Raw genomic sequence first — 19,785 nt, forward strand, 5'->3', positions numbered from 1 at the left:
TTGCTTTGCATATTCTGCCAGTTTTAAGGATGGGCGTTTTGATAATTACAAATGTAAGCCACTGAGCAGACAGCTTCATACCGCCTAAGAGGGATACAAGATGACAAACCGACTAGCATCTTTATTTACTGCGTTCCTAAGAAAACATTGGACTTCACTTTAGTGGGCAGCTGCAGTGCTGCCTGAAAGGAACCTACTAAGCCAATTACAGTATTGTTTGCTTCAAGACACTTCAAACATGGATAATCAGCCACTATTCATCACTGTGCACCTGCTCAAAAAATACTAACGGCAATACTAAAAGGAGCTGATGGGATGTGAAGCTGTTATCCTATTGTCCGTAATTTAAACTGACGTAAATGCAAGAATCTGGCCATAGAAGGTGGGTCAGAGAAAGAGTTAGATGTGTTGAATCCACTTGTTTAGTAGGGGAGAAACTCACAGCGCATGTGCGTAGTGCTGCTGTTCAATGCAAAGACAAAAATTGCCTCCATCACCCTTAATTACTAGCAATAATGGGAGAATATATAACTATTTTACCATGTAAGGCTTATCACAAAGGCTCTCATGGTTACTGGAGTCAGCCATCACACTTCATACAAAACAAGCGGATGAAATGAGAAAGAAGAGATTGTGGTTGCAGCTGATACGATCTTTACAATATGTGTTTAAGCCTACATGAGATTTGATTTCTTTATTTTCTATAAGGGACTGCCAGATATAAACATTTTCAAGTTCAAGGTGGCTAATGGTATGAAAAGTACCAAATACAGACAAAGCACTCAAAAATTAAAGCCAAACTGATGGGGGAAAACTAGACTGTGAAGGGGAGCAGTTTAGGATTTGTATTGGACACCTGCTTGCATTCAAAGCTTGCTCTCTCCCTGTGGCTTTCAAATCTGATCATAGACAGGTTCCCCAAATCAAAGAACTGGCTGAGCTTCTAGGAGAAACCATTTCCCAATCCCAGTTCTCACTCCCCCCCCTCCTCCATGTGATAATGGATCTGCATATGCAGTTGCATAGAGAAATACGAACAGCCATGCGTGAAGTAGAACTACATAGGGAAGTATTTACCACCTGGCAGCTGCTGCTGTTGGTAGTCTCTGAACAAAGGAAATGGGGCCTATTTATTTTGACTGCACGCTTGCAGTCAGAATTCGGTTAATTTTTTACCTTCTACAGCATTCTGGTTTTTACGTGCTTCAGAAATGTTGTTATTCTTTCCCCGTGTGAGAAACTTGATGATCATGGCATTCCGCCTTCTGGGCACTTATGCCTTCTGTAGCGTGGGGAAACACTTCCACAACGGTGTGTAGAATCTTACTCCAGGGTCCTAAAGGAACAGTGTGTGTGTGTGTGTTTCACTTGCAGAAAAAGTTCGAGGCAGTTCTGAGCTTTAAAAGAATCTCGGAAGAGCAGCAAAGCAACAAGAGTCTTGAGGCATCTAACAAATTAATTATACAGCATAAGCTTTTGTGGGCAAGTAGGCTTGACTGCCCAATGCCACCAGTTTGTTACTGAGCTCAGTTCAAGATTCTGGTGCAGATGTACAGTGCCCTATACAACTTAGGACCACGATATCTAAAATACCACCTCATCCTTTGTATACCTGAGAGGCCCTCCTGCAGATACCATCTCATCAGGAGGTTCATTCCGTATGGTATAGGAATCGTGCCTTTAATATGACAGCACCTATCCTTAAAAACTCCATCCCATAACATATCACACAAATATCATCTCTGTTTTCTTTTCAGCAGCTGTTGAAGACAAGCCTTTTAAGTGGAGATATTTACCCCACCCTGTTCTGTATCTGTCTGGATCCGAAACCGGTTTTCTGTATATTTTTATGGCTATGTTTTTATTGTAATGGCTTCGGGATGTTTCATGAGCAACTGTTCCTAAGTAAAACAAATGAATAAAATTATTTATTAGCCCTTTAGGTACCACGAGACTTGGACGGCATTATTTTGTTATGGGGGGGGGGGGGTTGGGAGGGGGTGCTGTGGGAGACTGACACAGCTACCCCTCTGGAGATCAGAAGAGCAGCAATATTTGTCCACCTTACCCTCTGAGGCAAGAAAATAAGCAACACTTCTGAAATACACAGGGCATCAATTTTTGTCAAGTTTCTGTCTATAAGAATAATTCAGCAATGGAATAAGCTGCCTGCGGTATTATGGAACGGTCTTCTTCTAGAGACTTTGCCTGCATGCAGTGATCTGCTTTTATCCAGTAGGTACGATGTTTCTCTGGTCTGAGTCTGCCTGCTATAACTTAATGATTCTTATTCTTTCCTTGTACGCGCTCACTTTATCCTTAAGCCTTTGTTTTGCTCTTTGCTTATAGATGTCGGTTTTATCTTTAAACCTTTGTTTTATATGCTGGCTATCTTGCAGATGTTCAAATGAGACCAGACTCAAAACTGAAGAGACATATTGGGCATATAACTTCTGCCCTACACCATATTCTTGGACAGCGCTCATGGGACTTATTTTATACCTGGTTTTCTTTGCACCAGGTAAACAGATTTGGCGTGTTTAGTTTTCATGTGGAATAAATTGTGGGGCTGTTACATTCCAGGAAAAATTCTAGGACTGATAAAAGTCTTAGACATATTTGTGTGCCTGCCTCACTTTGAGGAGAAAATGATGAGCGAACTGCCTCTCTTGCCTTTATTTGAACACACTGTCTCCTTGGCCACTGGATTGAAAACCTCCGTTCTCTGACAAGAGTGGGCAGGGAGATATTGCTTTCAAATAACTGGTATAACCCAGTTCACTCACTCATCACTCTCCCCCCCCCCCCCGAGAAAGACGTCCGTGTGAGAGCCTCAGGCTCATATTGGATCAAGAACTCTCCTGGAATGTAACAACTCAACAGATTGACCTTTGCAATAATGATTAATATTATCTTGCTACTCAGCCTTTGTTTTACTATACCTTTTTGATTTTTCATATTTTTCCCCCAGTGTTACAGGAATTTCTCCCCCTTTTCCAGTTCCCTTAATGTTGCTGTTCACTTCCTTGATTTTAAATTTAAATGAAAAATCAAAGGAGGGGGATTAAGGCTACATTCTCCTGCCATTTCTGCATCCTGTTAACACATTCCATACCTCATTCCTTTACTTAAAATAATCTCCCAAAGACCCACGTATCTCTTTGCTTTTCTTGGTGCCCTTGCCAGTTTCAATATCCTTTGTATATTCTTCTTGCTAAAACTGTCGGCTCCATGTGCCGAGTGTCAGTGTGTTGAAGAGTTAGTGCGTTTTAGCATTGCAGGAGCAAGCGTTTAACTACAGTGGTACCTTGGTTTACGAACTTAATCCGTTCCGGAAGTCTGTTCTTAAACCAAAGCATTCGTAAACCAAGGCGTGCTTTCCCATAGCAGCATGGGACTCAATTTACAAATGGAACACACTCAACAGGAAGCAAAACATGTTCTGCTTCCAAGACAAAGTTCACAAACCAAAACACCTACTTAATCCAAGTTGTTCATAAACTAAGCTGTTCTTAAACCAAGGTACCACTGTACTTAAATAATTCTATGCAAACGACAATTTTCTGAACTACAGAAATAGGTACAATAAAGAGTCATCTTTCTAAGCCATACATACATACAATAATGTTTGGAATACTTCCATCTATGCATCTGTAAAAACAGGTTGACTTCTGCCTTCCTCTTTCCAAAAGTATCCCTTCATCAGATCCACAGTTAGGTACAGTATTCTTCAATCTCCATTTCCTTCTGTCACTCCCAACAGACACTAGTGTGTACTGAATAATATCCCCCCCCCCCAATATAAGATTTATATCTCTGAGTAACTTAATTTTTCCTCATATGGCGGCTTTCTACTGAAGTAAAATATTACTGTTCCAACATTTTGTTTGTACCACATCCCATTTTTGAAGATCCTTTAGTATTTGATGTGAATGTTTATTAAAATTGATTTTGTGGCATGTTTCTTTTAAAAGGAATGGGACCAATGCCATGGACAGTAAATTCTGAAATATACCCCCTTTGGGCTAGAAGTACAGGAAATGCCTGTTCTTCCGGCGTGAACTGGATTTTCAACGTCCTAGTGTCACTTACATTTCTGCACACAGCTGAATATCTGACGTACTATGGTAAGAAGTGTGTTCTGTCTTAAATAGTACCAAGAGAATTGCATTTAAGATCTTTGGAATTTCAGCTTTTCATCAGCTAAGTTATCAATGGGCAGTTTAGCTTTCCTTTTTAAAGGCCTCTAGAAAACTTGTGTATATATTCTCTTTTCAAGACTTTGTGTTGCTGAGTTCTGTTTCTAAACAGCGTTCCCAAAGCTGTAATAGTGCTTTCAATGGTTTGTGAGTAGTTAAACCTCCAAGTAGTAGATGTTTTATATTTTTTAATCATTTCACTTTAAGGACAGGGTGTGTTGCCAAGCCAAGCATCACTGAGTCATCCCGGGCCAGTTTCAGGGTTGAGATACCCTTGGCCACGTGCTCACTGTTGGTTCCCCAACAGTTGTGCTTGTACCCATAAATCCTAGCTCTCCCAAAATGTAATGCTTGGCTGTGTGACATTGTGGTGACAAAAACCCATGTTGGCATGGAACAGTGGAAAGTCTGGGACATTGCACTTTAGGAAAACTAAGGTGGCATCCAGGGCCTGGTGTGGAGACTCAGCAGTTACCACCATTGACAGGGCAAGCCTTGCCAGCTTCATCATGATGCCAGGACGTGTCTGGAGACACATTCCTGAGCACAGGCATCTGCAAGGCCATCCAGGCCTTCAAATCATGCTGCTTGTAATCTAGGGACCCCTGACCATTAGGTCCAGTCGTGACCAACTCTGGGGTTGCGGCGCTCATCTCGCTTTATTGGCCGAGGGAGCCGGCATACAGCTTCCGGGTCATGTGGCCAGCATGACTAAGCCGCTTCTGGCGAACCAGAGCAGCGCACGGAAACGCCATTTACCTTCCCGCCGGAGCGGTACCTATTTATCTAATTGCACTTTGGCATGCTTTCGAACTGCTAGGTTGGCAGGAGCAGGGACCGAGCAACGGGAGCTCACCCCGTCGCGGGGATTCAAACCGCCAACCTTCTGATCGGCAAGTCCTAGGCTCTGTGGTTTAAGCCACAGCGCCACACACATCCCATAATCTAGCTGATAGCTTTGCCCTTTCCCCAAAAACCCATATTACTGAGTTCCTCCAGTCTCTTTCTGTGGTAACTTGCATTCTTTAGCAAGTCTCTTTACTAAAGAAATTTTAAATGAGATTTGAGTGCTATTGGGACGCCATCATGGTTTTGCAAAAATTGAATATTTGGAATCTTGACCAATATAATTATTTGAATGCATATTAAAATAATTATTTGTTTCTGAAACCTTCATTTTAACTTTCCTAAGATACATAGTAGATCTTTTACTGTTGTGACCTTGTATTTTGTTTTAGAGGAAAACTTTCTATTAACTCTGTGTCTGGGGGGGTTGTTTGTTTGTTTGTATTGCAGGAGCATTCTTCCTTTATGCGGGATTTGCTTTTGTGGGACTCATTTTCCTCTACGGCTGCCTTCCTGAGACGAAAGGGAAGAAACTGGAGGAAATTGAATGCTTATTTGAGAACTCACTGTGTACATGTGGCATTTCAGATTCAGATGACGGGAGGTATATTGAATATATCCGGGTGAAGGGAAGTAATTACCATCTTTCCGACAATGATGCTTCTGATGTGGAATGATTTTCAGCCGCTGGTGTATTTAATCAAGCCGGGGTGGTGGTGTTTTTGGCAGGGGGTGGTGGTGGTGAAGGAGCTGCTCTTGATGACCTCACTGCCCTGCTTCTGGTCTGGTTCTCCTTTCTACTGTCTTATCCAGCTTCCCTTTCCTGTTCCAAACCATGTCATTTGAGACGAATACAGCAAAACAGGACCCTGATCTTTCCGTTAGTCAAAAAGGGACAATCGTGAGGGGGAGGGAATTATTCTGGGAGGATACAAACATTCCAGGTGGGTGTATGTCTGAGGTCCTAGAATTGACAATACCAAACTCAATTGATGATATATACCATGCATTTTTGTCCCACTTGAAAAAAGTGAAAAAGAACAGTTAGTCAGAAACCAGATGAATCATTAAAGTACGGTTACCTGGCAACCGAGGGTTGATACAAAAGTGTTCAGCCTCTTACAAAACAAGCGGGAGAGAGAGAGAGAAATCGGCTGCCTGCTGTGGAAATTGTAATTTAATATTATTACTTCTTTCAAAAGTAGATTCATTTGTATGCAAGGAGAAGGCAGGGTGTTGCAGCCCTTTGGGTTCCTTCCTTCCTTCCTTTGGGCATGCCTATCTTTGTAATAACTTGCCACTGTTTTACGACCATTGCTCTGCACAAGGGACCCCCGAGAACAGCCACAGGGCAGGTCTGCAGAGAATTTTGGCGCTGATTTTTAGCATTCTCTCTTGGGTAGTGTTGTGGGTGGTTGCTTGAAACACAACTTCACATGGGCAGTTCTGGGTAGCAGTCTGTTTTGTTCCACAGCAGATCCATGCACATTGCTTCCTTGAACCTGGTAAAATTTGACAAAAGCTGATCCCTTCATGAAGCCACTTCTCCTTTATGAAGCTATGGGTGAGCTAGAACTTCTACCATAAAAAGGGTGAGGGGGCAGATACACAGAGCTTCCTAACGCCCATTTATTTCCCCTTATTCTGCCCTCCCCAAAGAATGGAACGCACCATTGGAGCAACTAATGTTCATCTCTATTCCCCTCCAAAAGATCAAACAAACAGGCAGGACCTGTGCGCAGGAAACTTTCCATTAACTTGGTTGAGCACCTTTTATTGAATGAAACTTGCTCATGGCTAAACACGACAGAAGACTCTTGGCCATTGAGGAGAGCATGGTTGGTAATATAGTTCTGGATTAAATACTGTGCAGAACATTCACTTCCAGCTAAACACAGAAAAGTAAAAACGAAAGGGCTCTAGTACAGAAATGAGTGTGAAGCACTCTAAGCACTCTGAAGCCTACATCAGGAGCCTACATCCTCTGGCCCTTGGGATGCTGTTGAACATAAATTCCCATCAGCCCCAGCCAGTGTGGCCAGTGGTCAGAAATGGTGGTGGTTGTAGTCCCTACAGCTCCTGGAAGGCCGCAAAGTTCTCCTACCCCCTCCTGCATATAATTGTATACCTAAGGAAAAGGTGGTTCTGCAGAAGAACTAGAAGTTAAAAGCACATGTCTAGGTTAGCAACTAAGGGACACGGGTGGCGCTGTGGGTTAAACCACAGAGCCTAGGGCTTGCCGATCAGAAGGTCGGCGGTTTGAATCCCCGCGACGGGGTGAGCTCCCGTCGCTCGGTCCCTGCTCCTGCCAACCTAGTAGTTCGAAAGCACGTCAAAGTGCAAGTAGATAAATAGGTACCACTCCAGCGGGAAGGTAAACGGCGTTTCCGTGCGCTGCTCTGGTTCGCCAGAAGCGGCTTAGCCATGCTGGCCACATGACCCGGAAGCTGTACGCCGGCTCCCTCGGCCAATAAAGCGAGATGAGCGCTGCAACCCCGGAGTCGGTCACTCCTGGACCTAATGGTCAGGGGTCCCTTTACCTTTACCTAGGTTAGCAACTGCACTAATCAAAGAGTTAGTGCTGCCATCAAATTTCTGCTATATTAACTGGGTGTCTCCTGTTATTCCCCCTGCCCCTTCTGATTCTGCTTCCCTTGGATAGCATTTGGCTCAAGAGACTTTTGGGATTTTTAAAAAACCAGTTAAGGGGATAATATTATAGACCCCGATGTGTAGTTTATAGCCTCTTCCAAATTGCATTTAAGGCATATGAATCCTCCTTTGTGACTGGGAGAAAGGAAATAAGTCTTTTCTTCGGCAAAAGATACCTTTAAAAAGCAAATTAATCATTCATTTTTTAAGTGCTGCTTGTAAAACCCACATTTGAAAAGCTGTTTGGGAGGTTTGGCATGAGAGTGACCCCAAAGTGGACTTGCATTCCCACTGGCTCTTTCTGCTAAACATCCACCTGCCCTTTTAACCTTTTGATGTTTCAGGCAGGGAACTGATGGAAAGGAAGTGCTGTTTTTCTCAAGGTTCCGATGTGTAGAGCTTCACCTTTTCAAGCTAGCTGCTCTCTTTCCAGAACAATTCCACATTTTCCACAGCCACCGTTCAACTTTGAAATGTATGGTTCCATCAAACGAACAGCGTTGCCTTAAAATGGGTTTAATCTGCATCTGCCTTTTAAAAATAGGCAAATACACCAAACCGGTCTGCTTTTATGATGAAACTGGTTTCTGCCTGCCCCTTAAACATCCTCTTGGAATTGGTTGCTATGACCAATAAAGTCCAGTGATAATGAAGTCTGTGCCAAAATGCTGCCTTTAATAGGGCCAGTCCTTAAATATGCCTTTACTGGTTTTCCTGCCTAAAGCCTTAATTGAGGGGAAATGTACGCCCAGGAGGAGATTTCAAATTGATATCAGAAATTTGCAGGGTTGGGGCTTAAAGCCACATAGGATATGGGTGTTTAATTGGTGATCTATTTGTCTTCTGTGGCTCTGGTTATCTGCTTTGGGACAATAAAAATTGCTCCTTGCTCTCCCAATCAGATCAAAAGACGATTGCTCCAGACAGAACCTTGTCACAAGCCCATGTGTTGAGCATTGCAAATAGTGTTCCCATTTATATTAACTTTCTTATTTTTCCAGACTGCGCTGACGTCTTTTATCAACGGAAAAGCATTAGCCAGCATTTGGGTTCTTTGACATTCTCTCAAATGAGGTTCAGCCATCCGCCATCCTCATCTCTTTTTCTGAAACATATTTTATCTTCTTAGGGAGTATATTTTTTTAAAGCCAGGCCTGACATTTCCCCCCTCTCTTTACCTGTTAGAGGCTGAAAGCAGTATATTTGAGCTCACTAACAAGAGCACAAAATCCACAGCCACCTTTTTCCCATTGCTTTATTTTCCCTTCTGGACACGCTGGCATAAGTCTTCCTTTTGATGTTGCTTTATGCTGTAATAATGCCTTAGTCACCGTACCAAGAATTACTTATAATAAGAATGAATCGAATGTTACTTGAAAAAGTCCTACAAAATTGGGGGTTTTATTTTTGGAATCTGTGAATGTTTATAATCAAAGAGTAAAGGAGAAATGTTTCTATTTTACAGCATATTTTTGTTTATATTTTACATCTTAACTTTGTCAGAAAAGCCTAGTTTTAATATTCGAGATACAGCTATTTAATTACAATAGATGATATGTAGTTTAGCCCTTCTCAAGAGTAGACCCATTGAAATCAGTGGACGTCACTTAAGTATGACTAATGTTGAATGTTCTCCAATGTAGCAGGTCCATCTCTTCTACTAGGACTTTTATTTGTAACAGAACACGGACAGCATACCTAAGCACAACACTTTTATTCAAACTTTCTAATGCCCACATGTTTCTCTAGGTCTGTTCGATTCAGATCTATTGTGCTTCAGGTCAGTTAGTAGTTTCAGATATGGTGTATTTGAGAAATCTTAAAATACCTCTTCTAAGAACTCATCTTAGCTTAGCAAAAGCAATCTGCAGGTGGACGGAGGCTTCCAGTCTGAGGATCAGGTCCTTTGGGCACAAAAATTTGCAGTGCAAGATTGGAGTGGTGGCATCTGTCTACACCTAGGGTTGTGTGTGCAATGGACCATACCAGTTTGGGTCCAAGGGAGCACATTTGATAAGGCAGATGATTGGTACTGTATGCACACCATCTTATGACTCTAATTACCTGCTTTGGGACAATAACACTTCTTTGTTGCTTGTCTGATTGAATCAGAAGGTGATTGCTCTAAATAGATGTTTGTCACAAACCATGCAGCCCACTCTGTGATTATCTAAAACAGCACATCGTTGTTACAAACACACCTTTGGAAAATAATGATAATTCAGGATTGTTGGTTAACTCTGTCTCTCCCGCCCTGGTTTATCCATATCTTCTATTTTGTTCAACATTCAGGTAGATTTTGATTTGTCTCATAGTACGATAGAATGGTATAGAAGGGACCACGTGGGTCATCTAGTCCAACCCCCCTGCAATACACGAATATTTTACCCAACATGGGGCTCAAACCCACGACCTGAGATTAAGAGTCCCATGCCCTACTGATTTAGCTAAGTAGAAAATATTCATTTATTTTCTGTTATACATTCTCTCCCCCCCTTAAGTTATTAAGCATGAGTAAATAGGGTGAGTTCTTAGGAACTTAATAAAAACAAGTAGCCTTGCTTGTTATATGCGCACCAGACTTAATTTCCATAACTTTTATTGTCCTGTGAATTATAGTGAAAGCACTGTTATGAGCAAAATGAGAGCAGGAGATCATGTAGAATTTATTTTGAAGGAAGCTCACATTAGGAATGGGAAGTCAATATGTTTTTAATGTCTAAGACCACTGAGGGAAATGCCAAGCAAACAGGTTATGATTGATGCCCACTATTAGTAAGGATGAGGTGTTGTCGTTGAGAATTCTGTAAAGATTAAAGAACATTAAGCGGGTTTGGAATGTATTCAGTAAATATACCAAAATAGTAGACTCTGTCCCATTCAACATAGAAGGCTTTGTACAAGGATGCGTGCCATCTTGGACATAGAGCAACTCGCCTAGATAGGACCAAAAAGAGGGATCTCAAAGCAGGCATTGGGAAAGAGTTGCCAACTTTGTGCCAGTAGGTGCCAGTTCATCCTCCAGTATCTCCTATGGTGACTTCAGAAATCCACAAGACACCAGAAACTGTTGGCTGTTTCTGCTCTGTTCCTGTTTGCACTGGCTTGGCCCCTCCTATATTGACCATGCCCCTTTAAACATGGTCCTTTAAACATGCCCATGTTTCATTGGATGCCAGGACAACCCACCCTCCCATCTGTTCAGAACAGAAATGATGTACAAATTCTTGGCGAGTGAGTGCAGTAGTAGCTGATGCAGATGCCCTTTTCATCACTGAATGCCCTCACCATTTTCTGGTCCCACATCTCAGAGATGTGGCATCCATTATGCCATGTCCCCACGGTAGCCATTTGTGCCTCCTGCCCATGGCACCTTCTCAAAACTCCAAGAATGCCCAGTGGCCCTGAAAGCTTGGTGGCTCCTGGCTGAGAAATTTACAGACTGCATATAAGCATATAGCCAACATACATGCCAAGCATTGTGCACCAAGAAGAACTGTGTTGGCTTAAACTAGGGGTGGCATCACATTTCAGAATTGGATGGATTCAGAAGAGTGTGCCCATTTAAAAATAAATAAAGGAGCACCATTAATTACAGTGGAAGCCCATATTTGGCCTGATGGTTGTTTGGACTCCAGCTTCCAATTTCTCCAGCTTCCCCTTTCTGAAATTTACCTAGTGGGAGATCGTTTCAAGGCATGTCAAAGAGCCAGCTTTAACTTCCCAGTGTCTCTAAGCAACATAATGTACCTAATGAGCATGCTTCTGGATCCGTTGCTTTTGGATCGGTGAGTTTTTATTTTGACGTCTTCTCAGCTCACTCAATTCAGATTGGAGGAATTAAAATTAATTCTCAGCGGCAGTAGAAGGGGGGTGAAGAGTGTCACCAGTAGTCACGGGGACCTAAAAGCTGAACTGTCCACCAACCCCAGCTTGGACTTTGAAAGGCTAGACTTGTTTTTGAGCTAGGTCCAGGGTGACAAGGTATGTTCACCCAGTACTAGCTCAAAACGAGTGATTCAGAAGTTACTGCAACTTTGGTTGCATTCTATAGATATGAGCCCATGGATGTTTTCGTACATCTTCCGTTTGACTTGATGGCCCTTCATAGGAGAAGCTCCCAGTGGACTGTGCCCGTGGTTATCGCTAAATGTCGAATGTGTTTCCCGGTAGTCCTTAAAACTTCTAGAAACGTGAGAGAAGCTGCAATGAAATCAGTATTTGAAAAATTAATGTGAAGATAAATTATCTGAGTAGCACTTTAATCAATTGATTTGTGCGTTTTTCTTTCTTTTGCCTCTTTTCTGGATGTGCATCAGGCCAGAAGCAGTGAGGCTACAATATGTGTTTTATGGGGTTTTTATTATTATTAAAACGTGTGTTATTGCGGGTAACTTTGACAGCTTAAATGTAGCTACTGATGACAAAATAATCCTGAATTATTCTTTGGATTTAAACAAGTCACATTTTTTTTTCTTGCAAAATTGTTGTTTTCTATAAATAGCCTTGTGTACAGCTACCATTTGGTGTAACCTAGAATGGTTTCAGTTGAAATAATGTTTTCAAGGTAAGAAGTCAGCAAAGTATATTCTTCTCGGTAAAAATGGCTCCAGTACTGGAGAGTAAATTATTTAAAGGTAATTACATAGATTTAAAAATAAGAAAAATATTGGGAAGTTATTTATTTTGTGTATTTTCATATAGAGAAAGGTTTTTAATGTGCCAATGATAATCACTGTGGTGTTTTGTAACAAAGTGCTAATGTTGTTCCAAGTACTGTATATGAAAATATTTTAGCCAACAGATTTGTTAGTACAATATGAAAACATATTTCCTAATCTGACTTGCATCTCTTGAAATCAAAGCAGTTAAAATTAGTGTAAGAAACTAGTTTCTATAAATTTTTGTATGTAATAAATATAAACTATATTACATTCAGGAACTGGGCATGTGTAACTATAAAGCTTTACATATAAATATATAATGTTGGAGTACATATATTCTTTGGGTCTTTTCCAAATGGATGTTGACATTTTATTTTATTTTGTGTAACACATACCAAAGAAGGGAAGTAGATGTTTTCTACTTCAAGGGTCACATGGATTGATATAAAAGAAAAAAACCTGTATTAGAGCCTCTGTCCTGGAACATGTTTAAGTACATGATTGGTACTGTACTGTATTGTTTTATGTTTGTTTTTTAAAGTTCCTGGCACTTAGAAAGCTAGATGTCAGGGATTTTCTTTTTATGGAAGAAAGTTTAGTTATACATTTGTCTTACCTCCCCTGCTGCAGAATATTCAGTCATATTTTTCCCCTATCTCTCCACTGATCTGCCGCCCAGATACAAGCATTTGTTTTCACATGCAGGTGATTTTTAGGCAAACACCTCGCCGTGTGAAATTTGGGTGGTGAAATAACACGTGAGGAATTCTGTCTGTCACATCAGAAAGGCATGTGTTGAATCAGTCATCCTCCCCTCCCTCCACATTTAACATTAATTCCGTTTTGTTGCTCAACCAACCAAGCCTATAATGTATAAAAAGTGGTGTAAATTTTATGACAATGTAGTGCTACACAGTTGAATGTTTTTATGTTCAAATTACCCTCCTGAAAGTTCAGTGTCTCTCTACATAACAATAAATATCTTTATTAAAGAATTGTCTGACAGTTGTAAATGAACAAAAATAAAGGTGAGGCACTTGATTACAAAATCTTTCTTGGGGTTTTATTTGTACTTGACAGAGTTTTAAAGAACATTGTCAAGAAACTGCTGTGAGAGAACCTAATAAGGAATTGTGTGAATATGTTTCGCAAAATGACACCTACCTCTCCTAAGTGGTAGTAAAATTCATAGAAGGTTAAACTCCTGAAGTCTTGCTGAATGATGCAGCACAAAGGTTCTAATTCCAATATGATGTCAACCAGTCTCAGATTTTGGCATTTGCCTTCATTCAGCAAACTTTAAACAGTCATACCCAGGAAAATGGTGGTTTGGGCTCCTGGAGTTGTAAACTTTCCTTCAGTGAACACCCTTAACTTTAGAGCCCAAGGAAACTAACTTTTTCTCTGCTCCAAAACAACCCCGAAAAAGAGACCCCTTTTCATGTGAAAAGGTCACTTTTGAAGCACTTTTTGATTTTATGGCAATTAAACTGATAAATGTCAAGACACGTCATAAAATCCATAGTGATCTATGTAGCATTTGGTCATTTGTTACTTTTGACCTATTAAAGGCTGCTTTTTGTGTCAAAAGTTAACACTATGCTTCGATTAAAACCACCCACAAATTGTGACTGTGAAAAGCAAAATACTCTGCTTTTTAAGGCAGCTGGTATAGAATTCAAATGTCTATTTATTTATTTTTTTAACAATTGCCTTAGCTAGGAAGTCTTCTCTACTCAGACACCCGCCTAGACCCGGCAGCAAAACTTTAAAATTGCAAATGGGTATCTGAGGCCTACAGCTGTGTATGCTAATTTGGACAAGAAGTGGCATTTCTCATATAATCCTCAGATCTTTACCCAGAAGGCAGCAAGTTTTAATGTCGTCATATGGTAAAACATTAGGCCTCCCCCTTGTTTCTCAAGGCGTACCGTAAGTGAACACAAGTGGAACTAAAATACCAAGTGAAAAACTGCATGAAGATATTGCTGAGAAGCAATCCTTCTTAATAGCGTCGAGATCCAAAGGCTGAGGGCTTGGCCATGACGGTGATTTTTATTTTGATCTGCCGGGAGGTCGTGCCATGCAGAATGCTTTGCAAGGTTTGCCATGAGGAAGATCTGCACGAAGAACTTGAGATCCAGAGCTTTCTGGGTGTGCGGAAAGTGGTTGCACAGCTCTTTGGATCCAGACCTCAACTTAAAGATAATAACTGCCCGTCCTGCTGATCTGCAGTCTAACCGCAGTAGACTTGATGATTTTGCATCTTCCCTGAATGCCACCGATGCAAGATGACAGCGAAACCTTTTTCTGCGTGGGCGTGAGTACCGCTTCCCCTCCCGCTATTCCCTGGTGCTTTGACGCAATCCTGCCTAATGAATTTGCCGGGGAGAGGTGGGGGGGGGTATGTTGTGTGCTGTGTAGTGGCATCAAAGCAAAGTCACAAGTCAGCAGCACCTGCTGCTTGCTTATTACTTGGAAAAGACGGGAGTCGTCAGAGATAACATAAAAGTAGCCGCAACAGAGTAAGCAATTTTCTTATGAGCTAGAGAGGAAGATGGCTTATGCCCCCTGCTTGATAGCTTTTAAATAAAACTTCCCTGTGGGGTCAGAAATCATTACTACCTATCTGATTCGTTGGGAAAACGCGAAAGCTTTAGATCTGGAGATGGAGAGCCCGAATGAGATTCCAAAGAGTGATTGTCTGCGACGATTCTGCTCCACTGGCTTCATTCTATACCGGCAAGATTTTTTATATTTTTGCTATTTACATATGCTTGTGGTGAGCAAGCAGGCATCTCGGCAGAATGCAGCTGCTGCCACAAAATTCAGATTAATCTGGACAAGGGGATGCAGAGTCAGGAGACTCAGGTATCCTAGGAAACAGCAGCTGGAATTTCCGTTGCCTTCATATAGGTTCTGAAGTTGATGTCTCCTTGTGGATGGGCATACATCAATAACAAATGAATGAAGCGGGTTGGTGACTTCGGTTACACGGTGCCACGTGCGGCGTGGTCACAGACGCCAGATTCCATGTGACAATCAGACTTTTTTCTCTGCAGTGTGCATCACTGGTGAGAACATTGATCAAGGGTGACCTTATGAGTTCACTGAGGTCTACTCTTCTGACTGTTCGTAGGGCTACTTCACATATTATCCAAATGAGCATATTTATCTAGCAGAGATGCACTGCTGATCACAGTTCCTTGAAATATGGAAATGTGCGGAGGGCCTTCTCGGTGGTGGCACCTGGCCCATGGAACGCCTTCCCATCAGATGTCCATGAAATAAACATCTGTCTGACTTTTAGAAGGCATCTGAAGGCAACCCTGTAGAGGGAAGTTTTTAATGTTTGACGTCTTACTGCGTTTGATGTTTTAATTTGCTGGAGGCTGCCCAGGGTGGCAGGGGCAGCCCAGTCAGATGGGTGGCATATAAATGAATTCTTGCTATTATTGTTATTATTAATAATATTAGCCAGTGTAATACATACAACTTCAAACTGCTTCCCAGTGAACAAAAGTAGTATTTAAATATGGAACAACATAACCGAGCACTGGTCGCTTTTACTCCAATGGTGTCTTGCATACATTTTGAAATAATTGTATAAATAGCATTGTCAACAGCACAGCAAAAATCCCTACACCCAAGCAATTTACAGTCTTGGTCTGCAATCCTAAATGCCCTTACTAGGGAGAATGCCTCATTGAACTCAGGAAGACTTACTCCTGAGTAAACATGCTTAGGATTGCACGAGAGGCTATGCTAAAACCCTTCATAAGATTGCTAGCCCTCTATATGAGCAGATGGACTTTTGAAGGTAACTGTGATGGGACCACTTTATGAAACATTACTGGGAAAGAATAACTATTAAAGGTTGGATGTTGATTCTGGAGCATGTGGCCATATTTGCTTGGCAGTACTATTAATTCTGTTGGAACTGACTCCTTTTTGGCAAAGGTTTGAAGGCCCTTTTTGAGGTGACGGATGTAGCTGACAAAGGAGCCTGTGTGGAATGCAGCCTGGAAATCAAATCCTCTTGCAAGCAAATTGAGTTTTGGAAACGGTTATTTAGTTAGATAGCTTCCTGCTGGAGAATCAGTGTATGTATCTGCACAACTGGACCTTGCCCTTTCCAAATGCATTAGACTTCATAGTGAGATATCAAAATCCCAAAGGAGCAGAAAATCCTATTTATGTATGCAACCACAGCTGTGCAGATGTTATTGGCCAAGAGATGGAAAGAGGACAAAGAATAGCAGATGAAGTTGATGGATTATTCCAAAATGGCAAAAATGACCGGAAGAGTCAGAAATCAGGAAGACCGAAATTTAAATAAGGAATAGGGAAAATTTATAATTTACCTTAAAAGCCTTTGTAAACAGTTAAAATCATTAGTAGGATTGGGCTAACACTTGTAGTTTAATGGTGAATTTTGGATATAATGGAGATGTAAAAGATTTGGATTATTATAAAAGATGCAGGAGGACATGATTAATAATAGGACCCACAAAGGGGAGGAGGGAAGTCTTGGAGATTCTTTGGAATCTTGTCTTTATGTTGTATGTTGGATATGTGAATGTAAAATTCTAATTTGAAAAAACAAATAAATAATTTTTTTAAAAAATCATAGTGAGATATAAGCAGCTGAAGAACGATGAAAATAGCTTTTTCCATTAAAACCATGCAGTACAGAATTCAGAGAACAGGTACCTAATTGAAACTACAAACAGCACAAACAAGCCTAGGATCACAGGTTTCTAAAAGGAAACATTTATTCTTGTGAAGTATCCTTATGCTGGCCCAAACAGCTGTTACCCTGCATATGGCATTTCCATGCTTGGTCATGGTGCCTAGTTGATAAATTCATTTCTATGACCAGAAAGCCAGCTTGGCAGGTAAGCTCCTCCACATTAAGAAACTTGCTCTGGCTCCTGGTAACCATGACTACAATAGTACAGCCAAAATGCAAATGAGATCATGTGATTAGGATTTCCTTGAGCCTTAGCCTTGCCCATATATAACTTGATAGCTTGATAGCTTAGCGATGACTAAAGTAGGAGTATATATATATATATATATATATATATATGAGATAACATATGGTCAATGAAGATGCATGATCTCCTATCAGAAATCAGCTGTGCTAATTAGAACTATGCTTGAAAGGTTTCTCATGTGAAAGTTACTCTGGGGTGAACTTATCTTCCAGCCTCTAAATCCCACAAGGGTGAGACAAATACAGCGTAGATTGTTTACTAATCTTCAGTCTATGGGACCTTCTGAAATTGGATTTCAAATGATTTACACGTTAAGTTTTCAAGTTACTTTAGCATGCACTCCAACAAAGTGAAAAGATCTAAGTAGGTAGCGATTGAGGCACCATAGATTATATTAAAATACATTATAAAGTATGGGTAGTGTGATTTATAAGGGCATGTTCTATGTGCCCTCCTTCAACCAAGTGAGATGTTCAATGGAAATGTTCTTTTGGGACTGAGAGCCTGTGGGGGAACCCGTTAACTGTTTTGCAGTGATGCACTGAAAACCAGCTGTCTCTTTAAGGGGGTGCATTCCTAAATATTTTCCAAGATGAACTGCCAAAGCACTCTTGAAATGACTTAGCTATGTGCGGACTGTGCCCTGATGAAAATGTGTTTTGATTTATGTCGAGGCTGAGAAGAGAATGGATGAGCAACAGCAGTGAATCCATGTCGCAGGGCCCCGAGGTGAATTCAAAGACTGCACAAACATACACAACCAATATATCTAAAAAGGCTTTCCTCTTCCTGCATTTGTTTTATGCAGCTTCAGCTAGTGCTACCATAGATTGCCTTGTATTCTGTAACATTTGCATGGCAGGTAGAGGAGGAGGAGGAGGAGGAGGAGGAGGAGGAGGAGGAGGAGAAGAAGAAGAAGAAGAAGAAGAAGAAGAAGAAGAAGAAGAAGAAGAAGAAGAATTTTTATTTATACCCCGCCCTCCCAGCCAAGGGCGCTCAGGGCGGCTAACAAGCAATAATAAAAACAAGTTGAATGAATACAACTTAAAAACAAGATTATAATACAACATTAAAATGCAGCCTCATCACAGGAGGAGAAAGGAAAAAGAAAGAGGGGGAGGCAATCAAATTGGCTCCAAGCCAAAGGCCAGGTGGAACAACTCTGTCTTACAGGCCCTGCGGAAAGAAATCAGATCCTGCAGGGCCCTGGTCTCAAGAGACAGAGCGTTCCACCAGGCCGGAGCCAGAGTTGAAAAGGCCCTGGCTCTGGTTGAGGCTAATCTAACTTCCTTAGGGTCTGGGACCTCTAGGGTGTTGCTATTTATGGACCTTGAGACTCTCCATGGGGCATACCAGGAGAGGCGGTCCCATAGGTACGAGGGTCCTAAGCCGTGAAGGGCAGGTACAGCTTCTCACATTGCACTTACAGGATGGGAAACACTTCATTTTCTGGTTCTTACTTATCATTCACCACCCGAAGGCACAGTTGACTTTGAGAAATGCTAGCTTAGAATAGCTTTGCTCCTATACTGTGCATTTGGACTGGAAAACCCCACCTTTTCCTTGCGGCACTCCAGCCAAACAAGTATTCCAACAAGGAACTTGAATCCCTTGATTATAAGGCTGCTGGTTGCTCAGACAAGAGAAGCAGTGCAAACCACTCCTTAGTTTTGTATTTGAAGAGATGGCTTTGTCCATGTAAGCTCAGCAAATGGGCAAGAACAAAAATGTTGCATGTTTATTGGTAGAAGGAAAGACTTTCAGCTCACAACTTTTGGAAACAGTATTCTTAACTTCAGTAATTAGAGTTATCACATACATCCCAGTTTATATATAATATATACACTCCTCTGATGTATAATTGATACTCTTCTTTTTGCTTGCTTTGCTGAAATGTGTTTATTGAATTGATTTTTATTACATAAAGGACATTTGAACTGGTTGAAATATTGGTGCTGTATGTGTGCTAGACAGCATCTTAAAAAGCAGAGACATCACCTTGCCAACAAAGGTCCCTATAGTTAAAGCTATGGTTTTCCCAGTAGTGATGTATGGAAGTGAGAGCTGGACCATAAAGAAGGCTGATCGCCGAAGAATTGATGCTTTTGAATTACGGTGCTGGAGGAGACTCTTGAGAGTCCCATGGACTGCAAGAAGATCAAACGTATCCATTCTGAAGGAAATCAGCCCTGAGTGCTCACTGGAAGGACAGATCCTGAAGCTGAGGCTCCAAGACTTTGGCCACCTCATGAGAAGAAAAGACTCCCTGGAAAAGACCCTGATGTTGGGAAAGATGGAGGGCACAAGGAGGAGGGGACGACAGAGGACGAGATGGTTGCACAGTGTTCTCGAAGCTACCAGCATGAGTTTGACCAAACTGTGGGAGGCAGTGGAAGACAGGAGGGCCTGGCGTGCTTTGGTCCA

General features: G+C 41.5%; 1 protein-coding gene across 2 annotated transcripts in view; it reads left to right on the top strand.

Annotated features, from left to right (window-relative positions):
* SLC2A13 (solute carrier family 2 member 13) overlaps positions 1-13,410 on the top strand; it is a 111,481-nt gene extending 98,071 nt beyond the window's left edge. The window contains exons 8-11 of one of the 2 annotated variants that reach the window (XM_083575177.1): positions 2,400-2,521; positions 3,975-4,127; positions 5,496-5,649; positions 8,699-13,410. In XM_083575177.1, coding sequence (XP_083431303.1) covers positions 2,400-2,521; positions 3,975-4,127; positions 5,496-5,649; positions 8,699-8,708 — 439 coding nt within the window. In that variant the 3' untranslated portion in view covers positions 8,709-13,410. Of the gene's footprint in view, positions 1-2,399; positions 2,522-3,974; positions 4,128-5,495 lie in introns of both variants that reach the window. The other variant, XM_083575176.1, reaches the window with a different exon arrangement.
* Positions 13,411-19,785: the final 6,375 nt, after the last annotated feature.

Source organism: Podarcis filfolensis (genome assembly GCF_964270895.1).
Source record: "Podarcis filfolensis genome assembly, chromosome: 10".
Lineage (NCBI taxonomy): Eukaryota > Metazoa > Chordata > Lepidosauria > Squamata > Lacertidae > Podarcis > Podarcis filfolensis.